General features: G+C 32.1%; 1 protein-coding gene across 1 annotated transcript in view; it reads left to right on the top strand.

Moving 5' to 3' along the window:
- The window catches only part of LOC132756391 (uncharacterized), a 29,542-nt gene extending 14,886 nt beyond the window's left edge, over positions 1-14,656 (top strand). The window contains exons 2-4 of the mRNA XM_060747453.1: positions 3,559-3,670; positions 13,084-13,176; positions 14,260-14,656. Of these exons, the coding sequence (XP_060603436.1) occupies positions 3,559-3,670; positions 13,084-13,176; positions 14,260-14,477 (423 nt within the window). The 3' untranslated portion in view covers positions 14,478-14,656. The remainder of the gene's footprint in view (positions 1-3,558; positions 3,671-13,083; positions 13,177-14,259) is intronic.
- The last annotated feature ends 5,603 nt before the right edge of the window (positions 14,657-20,259 follow it).

The following is a 20,259-nucleotide window of genomic DNA, read 5'->3' as shown; positions in this document are numbered from 1 at the left end:
ACTCTATTTTGCCCCATTTTTTGAAATATCCCCCCTTTTAGGATAATCTTGTCCGGAACATAACCTAAATACCCCTTGGACATAATTTGTTTAAACTGCACATAGTGGTAGTGGACATTGAGGCAAAGCATAGAGCCGAAGAACTATATCTAGTTTGCCCTGTTTTTTTAATTATCTCAACCTTTTGAAAAGTCTTGTCCGGAGCATAACCTGAAAGCCTTTGGGGATAATATGTTTAAACTGCACACAGTGGTAGAGGGCATTAAAGCGGAGTGCAGTGCCAAAGAACCATAACTCTTGTTTGTCTTGTTTTGTAAATTATCTCCCCTTTTATAAAACTCTTGTCCGGAGCATAACCTGTAAGCCCTTGGAGATAATTTGTTTAAACTGCACACAGTGATAGAGGATATATCGTCGGGTGTCGCAAATTTGTCCCTGTCCTAGAGTCAACACCCTTACTGTGTATGTCAGAAAGTCTCAACAAATGTCAGTAAATAAAGCATATTTTCTTTATCATAGAACGCTTGAATCATAAGGAAATATAGTGTAACAAACTAGCTCTGTAAAATGCTTCGGGTAACGAATCATGGCCACCCGAGTATAAATATATATATAGGATAACATTAACTTTGTTTCTGAAAATAAAAAAATAAAATGTGCCAATTTTATGACTTTTCCTGTATGTTCTTGCCTTGCACATGACCCATTGACTCCTGCTTCGGGGAACATATGTTGGTTAACCGATCGCCTTGTTTCACTTTGAACTTTGTCCAGGACATACTATTAGAGATATCAACATAAAACTGTGTAGGTAGATAGATTTAATTGCGACGATATGCAGTGCAAAAGACCCGAAACTCTGCTTTGCCTAGTTTTCGAGTTATTGCCAAGTTTTACACTGATCATTGTCCAGGACACTACTGTGAAAGTATTAGTGGTATCAACAAAAAGCCGGCAGATAGATCTCGATCTCATTGGGTAGAAGTGCAGTGCTTTGCTTTGCCTAGTTTTGGAAATATTGCACTTGTCCGGGACATAACTATGAAACTACAAGAAGTATATTTTTCTGTGTTCAAAACATATTAGGGGAGCATCGCTCGGTTCGACCGCTTCTTGTGTTATTTAAGACCGTGGTTTAAACAAATCTTTCAGCTGTAATGAAAACTAAATTGAATTTTGGTTAAATTGAATTACTTAAAAGATATTGTGTTTTTCTTACATTTTGATGATTTTAGTGCATGTGCATAGAATTGTTAAAATACTATAAAGCAAATATTCAACATAAAAGATTTACTACATTGTATTTTACAAATTCGGATTCATATTGGAGCATTTAATTAAAATGATATTCTGTCCATCTCTTTGATCTTAATGGATGACGACAGATTAACAGAAATTTGAAGTTAAACCATTTTTTGTGCGTGCGTGTGCGTGTGCGTGTGTGTGTGTGTGTGTGTGTGTGTGTTTTGTGGTGAGCGTGTATGTGTGTGTGTGTGTTGGTGCGTGTGTGTGTGTGTTATAATATTGAAAGAGTGTGTCAATTAAAAATATGATAATTGTTTGGTAGAAATAATGCCCTGATAAATATATGCTTTAAAAATCTCCCCTAAATCCAGCACCGAGGTGTTAAATTACGGAATTGAACTATATCTTTTCATATTTGCATTTTGAAAGAGTGAGTGGTTTTTAGGGCTGTAACGAACGTCCGAACTCTCGGTACAATTTGAAACGAATATCGCGTGTCTTTGTATCGCAAGATTTGTAATCTTATTGTAATCGTAGCTGAAAGAGAAATTCTGATAAGAAATAGGTCCCGCTTTTTAATCCCCTATTTTAGGCTTATAAAATATATCTTTTAGAACTAATCAGCGTATTTTATAGCGTATCCGAAACGTGTTATACATCGGACAGTAAAGCTAGCAACCGGAAGTTTCTCTACCTTCAACTTCAACGCAAAAAAATACCGAAAATGAAATAATCGTAATGTTTATTGTACCGTTAGTTAATAAATGCAAAGAATATTTAATTCTATGAATTGAATATACATGTAGAAAAGTATTTATACGATGACGCTAAATACAATATGGCATAGTGTCATATTCGTCTGTATAACTCGCCTAACTTACATAAATGCCCCATTCTAAAGAAGTTTGTAAATGTGAATTTTTTTATATTTGAATGGCTAAATTATAAAGTGTTATGCAATCATTTACCGGTGTATTGCAAACCTGTTTGCATATTGATCCTCTGTATTGTCGCATGTACTTTGTCAATACACATCCCTACAACTATAAAAAAAGAATCATACAAAAATATTTGCAACGCATATGGGGGAGGAGTTAATGCACAAGTGTAATGCACTAACTGTTTAAACACATTTAAAAAACAGTTAATAGGTATTTAAATATCATGAAATCAATAGATGTAAAGCTTTGAGATGAATCTCACACGAATAACTGTTTTAATTAACCGAGTCCGGGATTTTTTTTTATAATACTAGTAAACGTATTGAATTTGATATCATATTTTAAGACGGACTTAAATAACTGCAATTACAATCCGTGATTTTATTATTATTTTAGATAATATGCATTTTTGGCCAGGTTGAACTGGTGCAAACTAAGTAAAACTTTCAACATAAATTAACGGCCAATTGAAGGAAATATTCGTAACAGTTTCCTCATAAACTGCTTATCACAGCCTCTTGATATTAGGTATACAGCATTAACATGTAGTCCCATACTCTGGTATTCAATATCCTGTTAGCCAATTTAGTTAAATTTTTCGACAATAATGATCAGTGGTAGAAAATTTCCGTAACATCACAATCTCACGATATTTGGAATACAAATGCAACCCGGTCTTTTCTGTCTTTGGCCCATTTTATAGAAAAACTTTCGGCACACGTATCACGTGAATTGTTGAATTTCAATTTAAAGACAGTTGTTATCTAGCTATTTAAATACCTTTCCAATCTCTTTAAAGGTTCATCTTTTTCACATGTTTGTTGTTTGTAAGTTGTTAAAATAACCAAGTTGAGAGATAATGCATTTCATAATGATTGCGTAAAGATAAACATCAACTTAAAAATATTACATGAAAGAAAAAGCCAGATCTGAATTCCATTGAACAATGTGGGATATTTTGGACCCGAGAGTGTTTGAAGTCACCCTTCCTTCTTCAACAGTCAAACATCAATGAACTAAATAAAAAATAATTTTGGATGGAGTAAAAGTCCACTGACAGAAAGCAACACACTTTTCAGTTCTAAGCGCAAATGATGCAAGACAGCACTCTATACCCTGGTGTTAATCATTTTTATTTATGATGTTGGTGAACAGATCTACCACATCTTATCAACCATTTCATCATTTTTTTGTGAATTAATCATAAAATGTACACACAAATTTCACATTGAAGTACTCTTGGTATACAAGTAAATATAAACTAACCGCTTTATGTAAATTTGTAATTAAACACAGTGGAAGTTTTTTATTTCGTATTTCAGAATATGATACTAATACAATTATCAAACTTTTAATATTTTTAATATTTCAGACTGAAGAATATGGTCCAGCTTATTCAGTGCTAGCATTGTTGGCATTGAAATATTTTGAACGTCTGCTACGAATTTTTGAAACAAATCCAGAGATCAAGAAAACACTTAGAGGTAAAACGCACTGTTTCCATTTATAGGTAGTGGGTAACTTGAGAATGATTATGTTATAAGAAGTATAGCGAGGGCTGCTTATCATCAGTGGACTTAACCATTTTAATATATTAGTTAAAAATAAAAATTGTCCAGTCACATTTTTAGCCTGACTATTCGAAGAATAGGGAAAGCTATTGTACTCAGCTCAGCATCGGTATGACACTTAATGCCTAAGTTTGTTTGTGTGCAAGTTGGTATCTCTAAAGGTGCTGACACAAAAGGATTGAACCTCACACACTTATTTGAGAGTATAATAGGTCACTATCTTGGGCCAATAACTCTGACATGGATTTGAACAGAATTATGGGTGTTTTTGAACACAGAAAAATTTATATTATCCAGGCTATTGTTTTACTACCAAGCTCCACCGACAACGCTTAGCTCACCTGTAAAAAGTGACAAGACAAACCCTTGTTGTGAAATGTTATATGTTATGATTATGTCTTTTTTTCCAAAAACTCAACATCTCCTTATTCACATGATATAAACATTCTGGTTTAAGCTCAATTAGTAGACTGTTGGTATGTGAATCGGACAACAAAGGTTCGATTACTAGATTATACTGGACACTTTTATCATGAATAATCAAGTAGTTCTTTCTTCGGTCATTTGTATTGCACATCTGCTCTGGAGTAGGGTTCGTACAGTCTTTAAAAATGCTAAAAGATTTGAGTCACTTTCTTAAAAAGTGGTTGAACATAAGGAAAGTGCTTAAAAGTCCTTGAATATAATTTATCTCTTGAAAATTGTTTAATTTGCTGCAAATATGCTCAAAGATGATTGAATGATATAATGTTTGTAAAAATCAACAATTCAACTTAATTCCAAAATCAATTAACAATAATAATGATTAAATTTGCTGGTCATACTAAAATACTTAAGTTGCACTTTACATGAATACATATTTATTAAAAAATCACATGTTATTTAGCAGTCAAGAATAAAGTTTCCAATGTTTTATGACATAAAGCTACTTTTATCATTGTTTACAAATGATATACATGTATGTGCAACACAATATGCTTGAAAAATGCAAATCGTACGTAAAAAGTGTTTGCATTTTTGCATTGGATGTCTGTACAAACCCTTTGAAATGAACAAAAGTTATAACAGTTCCTTACAAAAATGTATTCATCTGGTACTGGTAAACCGTGTTTTATTGATTTACTCTATTTATAGATGTGAATGCTATTAACTAGTCACAATAGTCTGAAAACATTGGGTTTTGCTTCTTAAATACTTCATAGATATATATTTTTATTAAATCTAGGCCAAATAAATGTGAGCTAAATAAATAAATTTGGTATTCTTCCACTAACATAACACTGTTTTTCAGTTTTGATGCTGTCTTTTAGCATATATATTTTGAAGTTTAATTGTTTTCCTTCAAGTTGATCTACGTTAGGTAAGACACAAGCTACGTTATATAATGATAGCCACGGTAGAGAATCACGTGACTTTTATGGTAACGCGTACAGACAATATGGCGGCTTAAACACCTCGCTTCGAACGTGTTATTCAGGTAATTCTTTGTTATATTCCTTTAACTTACATATGAGACCTGTTGGAGCCTACGCGGAATAAAGAATTGTTGTTTGCTTTACCTTATTTTCCATCCTTGTGCTTATTGCTTTTTACAAACACTCAAAAATTCAACAGGAATTTTCAATGTTGACAATTATTTTGCGGGTAAAATTCGCGCAATTTTTTTTTTATTTTTGAAAAATTGATGAAACTACGTCGAGTTAGCGAGAAGAAAAGGTTAATAACAGTGTCTTTATTTAAAAATGTAGACATCAGGCACGTTTAATGTTGACTGGTCATTATCTATTCTAGTCCACGAGGGGAAATGATTTGGGTAACGGACACGGGTACTATTATTGTTGATAACTCCAAAGCAATATTTTATGTGCAAGCAATAGCTTTGCTGGTTTTAGCCTACATATTGATTTAGCAAAATTATGATTGATGCATTTAGTCTTACACTTTCATAGAATTTTGAATAATAATAAAAATACCGCTAAAAGGCCCTTATTAGAATTAAGCGCATTTAGGAAGCAGAATATATACTCACATGATGAATTAACTTACTTTGCAGATATGGAAGGTTCCAGCTCGAATATTGTTTGTGACAAATGTGGGAAAACATTTCATTCACGGACAAGTCTTAATGACCCAATAAACAGGCTACTCGGCACAGGACCTTATAAATTACAAAATGTATGTGGTAAAACATTTTACAGCCGAGCAAATCGGAAACGTTAATGGTATGGCGTTTAACTGTTAATATATAGATACAATAACATTCAATTATGAGTCCTCTAGATACGATCACTATGTTTGTAAAATAAAGACCGCTTCTGATATTCTTTAGGTTTACATTTTTTGCTTTAGATTAAAAAGAAATATTTTAAAAACACGTACACTAATTTTAGAAATAACTTGTTACATAAACATACTAATTACTTTTTGGACACATAGTGTGTAGGTATTCTCAAGTGGCTATTTTAATTGAACAATAAAGATGTGTCTACGTGAACATGAAAACAATATAATGGCAGCCAGTTATTTATACATGGCGCCCTGGGTCAACCATTATAAAAAGACTCAGCTAGCTGATTTTATCCGTTAATGCATCTTTTATTTTCTGTCCTGGAGAGTAATTCTTTTAAATTCTTAAGTGGTCCAATTTAAGTCATCTCTAGTTTTGTATGTCATAATTAAAGTGTATTTATTGTATCTGTGTAGTTTGTGTGTGTTCTATGATGACTCTAAAAGTAGGTTTTTTATGTATCCTCTAGGACCTCATTTGTTGGCGGAATGATTAAAGATGTACTACCCGCCAGCACTCAGGTGTTTCTACAGTGGTGAAATTCAACAGTATTACAACAGAGTGAAGATTTTTCTGAATAAAGTAGATGGTTAACATTTTATAAATCGGGCCTCATTTGATTGAGATAGTGTTGATGATTACAGATTATGACAGTATATAATTCATAAAAAACAGTGGAATCCAGAAGTAAGCAGATTTACCAACCGGAACGTCCTCGACCATTATCTACAATAACCCCACATGGTTTGTAAATGTAAAACGAATGTATGTATATGACATCCAAAGGAAAATAAAGTATGTTTTGGCACAATTTTGATTGAAAATATGTCTGAAAACACTTTTTAATTAAAAAATGCCCGCTGATGTACAATTTTAAACAAATCCGCCTTAATGAAAATAGGAATGCATTTTGTACTTTCGGTTTCAACAACCATGATAAATAAATAATGAATTGTTTTCTTTTGTTTCTTTGAATTCACTTATTTTAGGTGGATTTACTCGATATATTGGAAATAAACTTGTCAACAACACCCACCATTAAATTACTATTTGTTTAAATATTTAGTTTCTTAGCGTAGGTTAGACCGAAATACCGTATTCGTTCTGTGTATTCATACTATTGTGTTCGAGTTCCTTATCCGAAGACTGACGGAGAGGGCCGAAAAGTTGCGATTGGCCGATTTACTATAGAACAAAGAGTACGAAATTTTAGTGGACCGACAAATCAATATGCCTTTTATTACTACGTCATCGCGTACCTGTTAAATGCTCGCAATCGGACGACTCGTGAGAACATCAAATAATAATGTAGCGCATCAAAGATTGACAGAGGAACTTGATATAATTTTGAGAAGATTCAAAGTTTTACTGCCTTGTCTCGTCCTCTAAATTCTCCCTATCAGACTCCCAAACAAAATTCATCCCTTTTTTCAGGCTTAAATATGACTGTAAGTTGTTACACGTTTGTTTTTAATTATATATATCAAGCCAATCTTAGATGCGCTAAATTATTTATTGATATTCTAACGATTTATAAGAATAAAAAAATATTTTTCTTCGAGTCGACAAAAAAAGCAGTCCGGTTGGGAGTATTTTGCAGGTAACGGGGTTGGGAGTATTTTGCAGGTGAACGGTGACATAGTATTCTACCATTCTAGACGTGAAACTAGGGACCCTGAAAAACGATTCCGCAAATATTGGGCCTGTACCCTGTATATTTCAATGCAATTTTTCAAAACATAATGTGTTTTCTATATCTAAAACAAAAAAGAAAATACCTACAGAATATTAGAATGGGTATTTTATTTCACAAACTATGTGATAAAATGATAAATGATTCGAATGTCTTTAAAATCTTAATATTAACAGTAAAACGCCATTCCGGTGACGTTTTCAGTTTGCTCGGCTGTAAAATGTTTCACCACAACATAAATGATTTTATGTGCTGTGCCAAGTAGCCTGTTTATGTGGTCATTTAGACCTGTCCGTGTCCCACATTTGTCACAAACGATGTTCGAGCAGGAACATTCCATATCTGCAAAATATGAAAATAATGACAACTGTAATTGTGCTAAATTTGAAATGCAAGACCACTTACTAATATTTGAGACTTTGTTTAAATTGTTGCGATTAATTCATCTACATGTTTATCGTAACTTCATTTAGTATAAATTTGCTACCTGCTTAATTCCATCCATGACCTTTTGGTGGTGTTTTTAATATTATTCAAAATTCTATGATATTATAAATGCATCAATCATGCATGATATTGCTAAATCAATATCTAGGCTAAAACCAGCAGAGCTATTGCTTGCACATAAAATATTGCGTTGGAGGAATCAACAATAAAAGTACCCGTGTCCGTTACCCAAATTATTTTCCCCTCGTGGACTGGAATTGAAAATGACCAGTCAACATTCAACATGCCTAATATTTACATTTTCAAATAAAGACATTTATTAACATTTTCTCCTTGTTAACTCGACGTTGTTTCATCAATTTCTCAACAAAAAAATACAAATTTTGCTAGAATGTTACCCGCAAAATAATTGTCAACATTGAAAATTCCTGTTGAATATTTAAGTGTTTGTAAAACAATAAGCGCAGGGTTGGAAAATAAGGTAAAGGCGACAACGATTCTTTGCTGCGAGTAGGCCGCAACAGGTCTCGTATATAAATTAAAGGAATATAACAAAGAAATACCTAAAAAAAAAACGTTTGAAGCGTGGTGTTTAGGCTGCCATATTGTCTGTACGCGTTACCATAAAAGTCACGTGATTCCCTACCGTGAGAAATAAATAAAACAAGTGTTGTGCAGCCAAAAAACGATGAAATTCTTTTACGAAAAAAAATGAATAAATATGCATGCTATTTTCTATTTTTAAATGTCATCATTTTCTAAAAAGGTCATATTTTTCAAAACAATGTGTGAAATTTCAAATATGTTAAGTTACAGATATTATATGTTTTAATAACAGATGTCAAATTATTAATTATGTAACATGAAGATTAAATATGGCTTTTCATCTTTGTCCAATCAATTGTGCTAAAAGTTTTATTATATATAGGTGATAAAGTCAATTAAGTTGTCTGTACTTAATAAGTTGTTAAACCTTATCACTGATAAAATGTCCAGGTGATGATTGTTGTTATAAATTCTATGTTGCTATGTTACCTTATTTTGTAGTGAAACCTGATTGATCATTTTGTTATTTAAGACACAAAAATGTTAAAATTCTATTGGTCAGTTTAAAACGAAATCCTATTTAGAAATATTGTAAAGATACATGTAGAAAAATTTAGATAGTTAGATTTTGGATTTCCAAGTGATAACATTGTGGCTTTCCACTAGAAATACTTGTTACTGTTTTTTAATATCTATTTGTTAACATAAGGATAACCTGTGTATATGTTATATATTATTTGTGGTATTCCACTTAAAAAGATTAACATTAAAATATAAAACGGGACATTGTGTTGAGATTCAATCCACCTTCAGTAGAATCTATAATTTAGCGCATAATACTTGGTGGGAATCAGTGTCTTTCCCAACCTCTCAATTTAGCAAGCGAGTCTACGAATTCAAATTCCCCAAGAAAAACGACAATGGCTTTCACATATGGAATACCATTTAGAAGTGAAAAAATATGTGGACAATGTAGACTTTATCATAATAACAGACAGGAGAAGTGTTGTGCAAAAATGGCAAAATGCAACAAAAGTAATAGAATTGGACATTTTGCACCTATTTGTCTACGTCCAGCAGTAAGTCAAAAGTCAAACCAATCAAAACTACGCGATCAAGAACGCAGGACAACTTTCATCAGACGCAAGACAGCCGAATGCACATTACCATTTTACAATGAAGATGATGCCTACTTTAAAAAGAACCAAACAAACAACTCTGTAAGTAATGTTTCAATAGCAGAATTTCAGAAGTTGAAATCTTTGACCGATTCAATGAATAAAACCATTACTGGTTTGAAATCAGAAAATGTGGCTCTCATTTTGAAAAATCAAAGACTAAAAAACTTTAACGAAAACCTGCAGAATGATGTTTCCCTCAAGAAATCACAAATATGTCATTTTCAAGAAGCATTGTTACAAGAAAACAACTCGCTAAAAGAAAAATTAAGGGCTGTCTCGTCAAAACTAGACAAAATGGACAAACTTATAAACTAAATGACGATTATGAACAACTGAGACTGAAACACAACCAGAAATCTTATGAAATATAGATGCTAGAATCAAGGAAAAACGACCAAATAGATGACCTTAAAAATGAAAACCACAACTTAAGAGACGAGATTGCTCAGTTGAAAGACAAAACTAAATATTTATGTCGAAAAAGAGGAAACAGAAATCAAAATCTTTCAAGTGCATGCGAAACTGGGTTCCCACATGAATGGAGAAGAGGTCAATATCGTCATGGAAGACAACAAGGACAGAGAGGGCAATACAACTGAAATAGACATCATTGAAAGTGTGTTGTTTACAATAAAACAGTGATATTTATATATATAGGTGGATGGTACTTATGCTTTTCAGCAAAATTGGTGCTTAATATTCACAATATATTTCTGTAACTGAATATCTTACGTTAACAATATTCTATTTTAATGATATTTATTTTTGTTATATACATATAAATGCTTCATTTCACAGGAGTGAGATAGTCTAAAAGGAGGGAGAAGTGTTGTGCAGCCAAAAAACAATGAAATTCTTTTACGAAAAAAAATGAATAAATATGCATGCTATTTTCTATTTTTAAATGTCATCATTTTCTAAAAAGGTCATATTTTTCAAAACAATGTGTGAAATTTCAAATATGTTAAGTTACAGATATTATATGTTTTAATAACAGATGTCAAATTATTAATTATGTAACATGAAGATTAAATATGGCTTTTCATCTTTGTCCAATCAATTGTGCTAAAAGTTTTATTATATATAGGTGATAAAGTCAATTAAGTTGTCTGTACTTAATAAGTTGTTAAACCTTATCACTGATAAAATGTACAGGTGATGATTGTTGTTATAAATTCAATGTTGCTATGTTACCTTATTTTGTAGTGAAACCTGATTGGTCATTTTGTTATTTAAGACACAAAAATGTTAAAATTCTATTGGTCAGTTTAAAACGAAATCCTTTTTAGAAATATTGTAAAGATACATGTAGAAAAATTTAGATAGTTAGATTTTGGATTTCCAAGTGATAACATTGTGGCTTTCCACTAGAAATATTTGTTACTGTTTTTTAATATCTATTTGTTAACATAAGGATAACCTGTGTATATGTTATATATTATTTGTGGTATTCCACTAAGAAAGATTAACATTAAAATATATAACGGAACATTGTGTTGAGATTCAATCCGCCTTCAGTAGAATCTATAATTTAGCGCATAATACAAGGGAGAAAAATTTGTATATATCATTTTCCTGTAAATTGTCCATGATTTTCTCCCTGTTCTACTTAATTAAGTCGCATCATCTGTGATGCAGAGGCATATATAGCAATTCACTTGTGTGTGTGCGTGTGTGCGCGTGTGTGTGTGTCCTCGATATGTAAGTATCTGAACGATACCTACTTAGGTAGGCTATACAAACATTATTCAAATTATAGCCACGGGGTAAAAATTGGCCCCGTCCTGGGGGTCATTGATATACATTATGTGCATACATAGTTAAAACTTTAAAAATCTCATTTTCTTTTTAAGGTACAAGGCTTACAACCTTGACATTTGGTATCTGATATCATATATAGGTCCTCTACCAAAGTTGTTCACATTTTTCCTCTAGTGTCAAAATTTCACCCGCACTGGGGGGGGGGGGGGAGTCATAGATATTTCTTATATGTACATTGTATATAACAAAAAACTTCAGAAGTATTCTTCTCTTAATCGACAAAGGTTAATAGTTATATATTTGGCTTGAAACATTGTTTAGAGGACCTGTACCAAGATTTTTCCAATTATAGACCTGGGGTCAAAATTGGCTCTGCCGCGGGGATCATTGATTTTCACTTTGTAAATATAGTAAACCGTTTAAATAATTTCTTGTCTGAATATCCATTAGGCTTTGATATTTTGTGTATGATAACATCTATAGGTCCTCTAAAAAGTTTTTTTAAATTTTGCCATTAGTGTAAAAATTGGACCAACACGGGGGCCGTAGGTTTTCCTTATGTGAATATCGTAAAACTTAAAAACGTTATCTTCTCTGAATGTACAAAGGCTAGAGGTTAGATATTTGGCATGTGTAGTGGACCTCTACCAGGATTGTTCAAATTAAAGCCAAATTGGCCCTGCCCGGGGTCAATGATTTTCACTTTGTGCATATAGTTAACACTTAGAAGTCTGCTTGTGTGAAAGGAAACAACTTATATTGTAATGTTTTTATGCATGTTGCTTGTATGCAATGTTTCTGTAAAAAGATTCAATAGCTGTGAGAAAGTCTAGAGTGTATGACCTCTACAGGAGAAATGCTTTTGAAATGATTAGAGGTCATTAACTCTAGCAAGAGAAATGTGAGATCATAGGGATATTAAATCAATCAATTTTAGCACACTATAAGGTCATAATTATTTACACCGTGTATATAATGATTATTATAGTTTTAGAAATTGGTTAAATGCTTAATTGAAAATAAAATATTTTAAAAATAACTGTATCTGCATTTCAAAAGATAAAACTGGTTGTAAAACAGTTAATACATATTTTTGTCAATAAAGATTGTTTAATTTTTAAATAAATTATTGCACGATGGCCTTTGTATCTTAACATTAGACATATCTGCACATTGTCTTTCATTTGACATGCTAAAATATGACCTTGACCCCCAAATTCAATAGACACTACTGCATTGTGGCAAAGTTTAATTGCACAGTTACAGAAAACATTTAATTCTGTTATTAATAGTGTGGTGGCATAGCATTTTTGACAATGCATTATTGTTTTAACTATTATTTAAATGACAGGTCAAATCATTTTCTATTATCGGGATTGGTCAAATCATGAGATTATTTTTATATTTTAAGGTCGTGCAAAACAGATTTTATGCGGTGCTGCGGGTACTGGTATTGGTGTTATTTTTGTTGGACCAGTAGGGGCTGTAGTGGGTGGAGTTGTTGGTAAGATATGTTTTTTTTTACTTAATTAATATGAAAAATACAAAATAATGTATTAACCCTTAATTCAGTGAATTTGTTTACTTAAGAACTTGTCTGTTATTAATTTTCAGGAATTTCAGTATTAAAATAATGAAAGTAGCCATATTGAATATTTTATCAGTTTAGTAAAAGTTCACAATACTATATTTTTACTTTATAGGTTTAATAAACATTTTATATTTTACACAATCAGTTAAAATATACTATAATTGTACTATAGTGTGAGTTAAAATTTTACAGGTTCAGCTTGGTGGCTTTAAGACTTCTTTAATCATTATACTTTCAGTCAATATTGTATATTTTGCAGGTCTTCTTTTATTATACAATTATTGACTAGTTAGCCATTGAATATGATGTGATATTCAACGGCAGATGACATATCGCCTCGGTCAATATGACTTTCTGCCGGTGAATATCACATCATATTCAATGGTTCACTAGTCAATAATTGTTTTATTATATGAATAGGCTAAGAAATTAAAAAAATCACAAAAGTGCAACCTTATAATTATACATGTACAAATTTTGCCTCGTTGAAGCGCGGGAAGAAAGACGCACGTGTTAGGCGTGCAACGACTATGCGAACGCTGCGCATACAAAAATAATTCAAGTTTATACTCATTATTGCGGTGTAACCCTTAAGTATGATAGTAAAGTATTGATATTTTAATCGAGAAATATGCCATAAAGAAAAAAAAGCAACAATTATTTTTTAATTAACACGCGTAATTAACAGTCTACGGTGTATGATCATTGAATATGAGTCTCAATCTATTTTTAGACTGGGAAAATCCAATTCAGCCAGTGAATATGATACTACACCCAGTAAATATGATTTTATAAAAAGTTCTGTTGACTACTGTTTGGACCAATGAGATTGCAGCTATATTTAGATCATATAATAATATACTATATTGTGTATTCTATATCAGGTACTGTTATTACAATGTATAGGTTAAGTTAATATTTTATATATTTACAGGTTCAGTGTGGGGCTACTGTAATTATACTGTAAAGGTTAAGTTGATATTTTATATATTACAGGTGCATTGATAGGCGGGAAAATAGCTGATGACTATACCCCACTGATGAAAGTATTACGAAATCTCAGTGACTCCGAAAAACAACGTTTGGTGAAGGAAGTACAAAATCTTGTTAGTAGCGCACTCATAGAAGCTGTTGAAGATTTTGTAACATCCAGGACAAACTGTGAGCTGTTGGTTAACTGTGTACGATCATTCTTAAAAACGATAAAAAAATAGGCTAGTACATATGATTCCATGATTTTCATGCAATTTGACTGTTGTTTTTTTATCATTAAGTTTTTGTTAGAAATATTTTCCATAAAAACTGAAGGAGAGTAAAGTTTAATATATATACATATATTCAATACTGAATGTCTGTTTTTAGCTAAATATTTTGAAAAGAAGAAGTAACTAAATTTGTAAAAACTTTTTTATTTCTGTTCCTGTAACTAGATATAACTTTGTCATTTTGATAATTTTAAGGATAAAACCTTCATGGACCTCTTGCAAAACAAAATACGCAAACGTACGCAAAACGATATATGGTAAACAATATACGCTAAATGATATATGCAAGACTAAAAGCACGCAAAATAAAAACTTTTCTAAACGTTTGAAATAAAATATCGTATTAATATAAGTTTTTAAGGACTTTACGTTGAGATCCTTTAAATGATACATGTACATTTGATTAATGTCAATGCTAAAATGCCCTTATCAAATAGATTTTAACAGTTATATTTAATTCTATAATCTGCTAATTTTCACCCTAGATATATAACGAACACGTCTTCCTGCGCACTTAGAACTGAAAACTTACTTTGCTTCAGCCGAGGCATCTCTTAGACATTAAATACGTTGACATCGCTTCCGACGTAAACAAAATTAAAGAGATGGTAGAAAGTTAATCAAATCAATGATCGAATTTTCTACAGCAAATGAAATTAATATGACATTTTTTCACGAATAGTCCCACACATTTGTTTTATTTTGTTTTCTACAGTCTGTTACATACAAATTTTCCTTTTTACATACACATAGAGGTCTATTAAAATAGATTGCCCACATCTTCAAGACAAGGGTTATCAAAGTTGATGACAATTACATCCATGATGCGTCCATTCAAGTCTTATGGAATTGATTGGGTGAATGCTGTATAATATTAAGAATAAACTTTCATTTGGGTCAGAAACTGAGGACAGTTTTAAAGAAGAAAGTTATTATTACAGTATATAACAAAACATTGAGAGTGGTGATCCAGGGAACTAAATACAGGGTATGGCTGCATACTATCCTTGAACCTATAAAATGTTACTTTAAACAGTCTGAATGTTATAATGCAACCAACGATCGAAATATGCAACCGTTGCCTTAAACTCCAACAATCTCAGCAGCCAATGAAAAAGGCTCAAAACAGCACCATTACTTCATCTCACACCATCTCCGATTAGAAATCCGTATTTTACACCTCAAAATAAAATCAACCGGTATTTTAAACACTGTATTTGTCCATCCATAAACAGCGGGATGTTATAACTTGGTTAAGAGTTAAAAAAAAAAAGCCAAGATAACTGAGAAAAGAGTTTCGGCAATAAGTATGTTACCATGAAAATAACAGACAACTAGCTCTTGTTCATGAAACTGGTAAGAAATCTGAATAAAAGCTACACAAAATTGGACAGTCAAAATAGAAAACACTAATGCACCATAGAAATCAGACAAAAAGAAGTAAAACAGTGCCAAACTCCATCTCATCTTACTGTAATGTCTGCCAAAGAAATCCTGCTTGACAATGAAATTTATTCCTTATGAAATAAATAGCGCCAAAAATTAAGTATCTGAAACAAAACAAAGCAGCAGTGTGAAGAAGATCTACATCAGGCAAATAAATTTGATTCGGTGCATGCAAAACATTTGATGTTTAAAAAAATACTGATTTTATCTTCCACATTATAAAATGCGCCACAGCAACACAGTGTGACTTTGAGGATGACACAAACATTGAATATGCTGAAGAACAACCAAAACAACTATCATCAGTGTATGAAGAACTTGAAGCAGCAATAGAAGAATTGAAAACTGCAGTTTTACAACAAAAGAAACAACACGAAAATCATCAGCAAGAAAAAACCTAAAAACTGTAAATTAAAAACTCCAGTCAGCAAACACAGATATCAGAAATAAGCTCTCAGCCAATCATATAACTAAAAACTATGACAAAAATGCCAGAATTCTAACTTTGAAAGACAAATAAAGCAAACTTAGAAATATCAACCTGTCATTAAAAACGGGAACAAGACACAGCGTGATTAATTGTCCTCAAATCAAAATCTAAACGAAATTGAAAACCTCATCACTTCAGTAAATTTTATACCGTACAAAAAAGTACACAAAAGATGGTGTCAAGTACAGACATTTTTCTGCTTCAACATGAGATATGTTTGCTTAGAAAAAGCGTTATAAACAGCCAATCAGCTGAAAAGCAGTAAGATATGGGACTAATTGTTTCTGATCATTCAATGCCAACATAAAACCAAAAACCAAAACATAAACAAAAAAACAAAAAACAAGAAAAAACAAGTCAAATCGTGGTCCTACAGTTAATGACATAAATAATCTTGTTACAGAACAGACAAAATGTTCAAGTACATTAGAATCAGTGGATATTGCCATTGTACTTGCAGGTATAAATAATATTTCGAATTTTCGAATGCTCCAGCATATGTGAAGATTTTACGAAAAATACCAAAAAGTCTCAACATAAGTTCTAAATTTGCAATTTCCTCAATACTTTCAAAAAGATAGGTCTCCTTTAAAAGACAATATTATAGAAACGAACATACAGCTCAGTTCATTGTGCAAAGAGAAATGGAATATCATCATTGATACCTATAAATGTCTCACAAGTAACAGTAAAGCTAGCCAAAGTCTTTGCCATGTCTAGGTGCACATCAATGCAGAAGGCTCTAAAACTCCAGGAACTTCTGAGAATCGAAATATTCTCTATCTTGAAAACTCAACCTTTATCTAACAGTAAATATTATATTTGCCAGCAACAGACAAAGAACGAACCACCAGCATCACATTCATGACCAACCGCCCCGGGGTTACCAGAAACTAAAGAGTTTGCCTCACAATTACTGGGCACTACTACCCACTAGGAAATGACTCTTTACAGCCAGAAAGTAAATAACAATGATAGCTCTAACACTTCTAAGACAATTATTAAAAAAAACTTGACTTAAATTGAGATCAATGAAAATCAAAATATACAACTCTTTCTGAAGTTCAATAAACAAGGCTTAAATATTTTTCATCTAAATATCCATTACCTGTACCCCAGGTTTGATCAGATGTTAAATTTTTCACGATAGCCGCCGCTTTGTCCGTCCGTCCAAATGTCCAAACATCCAATGGTTTTTAGCTTCATTTCGTCTAAATATAAATTCAAAAAGAAGAAATCCTGATGGTTATTTTACTGCTAGAAATATGCACATAAAGATCAAAGACAAGACGCATAGGCGTGGCAATCCACGCCCGAATGCAAATTTGTTTTTAAGTACTGAAAATTTAAAGTAATCAAAACTATATTTAAACAGAGAGGCTACCCATTAGTCAAAACATGCTTCATTTCAAATATCAACATTAAGATCTATATTGAAACATGCCAAAGAACTATTATCATGCCAAATGAATAATTATATAGTAATAATCATATATGCTACAGCTTTCACTGTTTAAAACCTCAAACATGTCGCCAGTCATGCTCATAAAGAACTCCCTACAATTGTCACAGAGTATAATTATATACTGACTGAAAACAACAATAATGTTGGTTTTTGAATGGTACATTTTCAAAGAAACATATAGATAGTATTATACCAGATATCTAAAGCTAACAATATGCCTTAAATTAATTAAAAATTAAAATGCTATGCTTACAAATAATTTCCTTCTTTATTATTACCTCCCTTTGTTTAAAACATCAATACCCACAAAAATATCTATCTTATGTTCATTTTTTGTACAATTTGATAACTCTGCTTTTACAACGTGGTGATGCACGCTAAGAATCTTTGCTCTGATGTTGCAGGTTGGAAGACAAGTATTTTAACACATGTGTCCTATATATTATAAACCTTTGTACATGTAAATTGTGCATAACCTACCACACCCCCTGAACATAGACATTTTAATATCAGTGGATTGATTTTTGGAACAATTAAAGGGTTCTTCTATGTATTGACACATGCCAAATAACTGAGATCTTGGCTTTGTAACTTAACATAAGAATACATACATGAAAATAAGTTTTTCTATCTCTTTGACCCCTGATACAGGGAAATGTGACCACAGGATTTAAATCAATTTAGTTGACGTCAACAAGGCATGCTTTATGCAAAGTATCTATGCTTGAACATAATAGAACATTTTGACATATGAAAATGTGTTCTCATTAGCTCTCTTTATTTAAAACTTTTAAAATTCAGCCATTCAAAAATGCAGTGGTAGAAACCCTTCAACCCATATTAGTCCATAAGAGAAAGACGGTCAACAATATGGCAAAACAGAGGTAGCATTGTAAATTTACAACTGTTTTCTTTGTCTATGACATAACTCTAATACTACAAGAAATATTAACATAAAACTTTATAGGTAGTTAGATCCTATTGAGCAGAAGTGCAGTGCAAAAGAATCATAACTTGCCTTGCTTCATTTTTGAGTCATTGCCCTTTGTTCATTTTTTTCAGTTTAAAATTTGTCCGGGACATAGCCCTGAAACCATAAGAGGTTTCAACAAGAAACTTTGTAGGTATATAGGCCATATAAAATAAACGTGCAGTGCAAAAGAGCCGTCACTTTGTCTTAATTTGGAATTGTTTTCCTTTCATTTATGTCTGTTAATTTTTTCACTTAATATAGTGTCCAGTACATAAGTCTGAAACTTTAAGAGATATGAACAAGACACTTTGTAGGTAGGTAGAACTAATTGGGTAGATGTGCAATGTAAAAGAACCATAACTCTGCCTGGCCTATTTTTTGGAGTTATTGTCCTTTTAAAGTTAACACTTTCAACAATGTCTTGGATATTACTGTGAAACTATATGAGGTATCTACAAAAACCTTTGTCGGTAGATTGATCTCATTGAGTTAAAGTACAGTGCAAACAACTGTTACTCTGCCTTGCCTAATTTTGGAATAATTGCACTTTGACCTTTGGCCGGGACATAACTCTAAAACTCATAGAGGTAATTTTTTCTGTGCCGAAAACCTATTCGGGGAGCATCACCTGGTTCCACCGGGTCTTGTATTACATTGCCAAAATGAATTGATTTACTTTGCTTATGTGAAATATTTTTCAATATTCTGTTGAAAGACAGTAAATTCAAACTTAATTACTACAATTACTACAATCCGTTCCGAAGAGACAGACAAAGTCATGGGGGAAGCTTGTATATGTTAAGTGAAATATCATAGTGCTTAAAGACATGACCTTTGCTATTGACATACCTGAAAACAACTGGCTTGAATAAAAGTGCTCAAAGCAAAAGCCACTGATATTTAGATATATCTACAGACATCCTTCTTCAAATTTGGCCTAGAATTAGGAGTTTGAACCAATTTTAGAGCGATTGTATTCAGAGAACAAAAAGGTTATCATAGCTAATGACTTTAATTATAACATGGATAATTGATATTCAGATTCTTTTGTGGACCACTATAAATACCATTAATTTGATTCAGATGGTTGAGAGACCCACTTAAGTCACCTATCAAACTTCTTTCATCATTGGCCATGTCTATACTTATATGCCAGGTAACATTATTGAAATGTGAGTACCCCACATTATCCTAAGTGACTATCATCCAGTTTGCTTTGCACAGAAACTGTCATCACTAAAGGACTCAGGACTCACAGATAATACTATTATGATATTTGATAAGATTCAAAAATGTTTAAAACAATCTGAAGACTGAAGAAAGAGTGATCCCTTAGAAGCATAAATCGCAACAAAAT

The sequence above is a fragment of the Ruditapes philippinarum genome, unplaced genomic scaffold, assembly GCF_026571515.1.
Source record: "Ruditapes philippinarum isolate M1 unplaced genomic scaffold, ASM2657151v2 ctg570_1_1_1_1, whole genome shotgun sequence".
Classification (NCBI taxonomy): Eukaryota; Metazoa; Mollusca; class Bivalvia; order Venerida; family Veneridae; genus Ruditapes; species Ruditapes philippinarum.
Note: the sequence above shows the minus strand (reverse complement) of the source record. Positions and strands in the feature narration are given on the sequence as shown.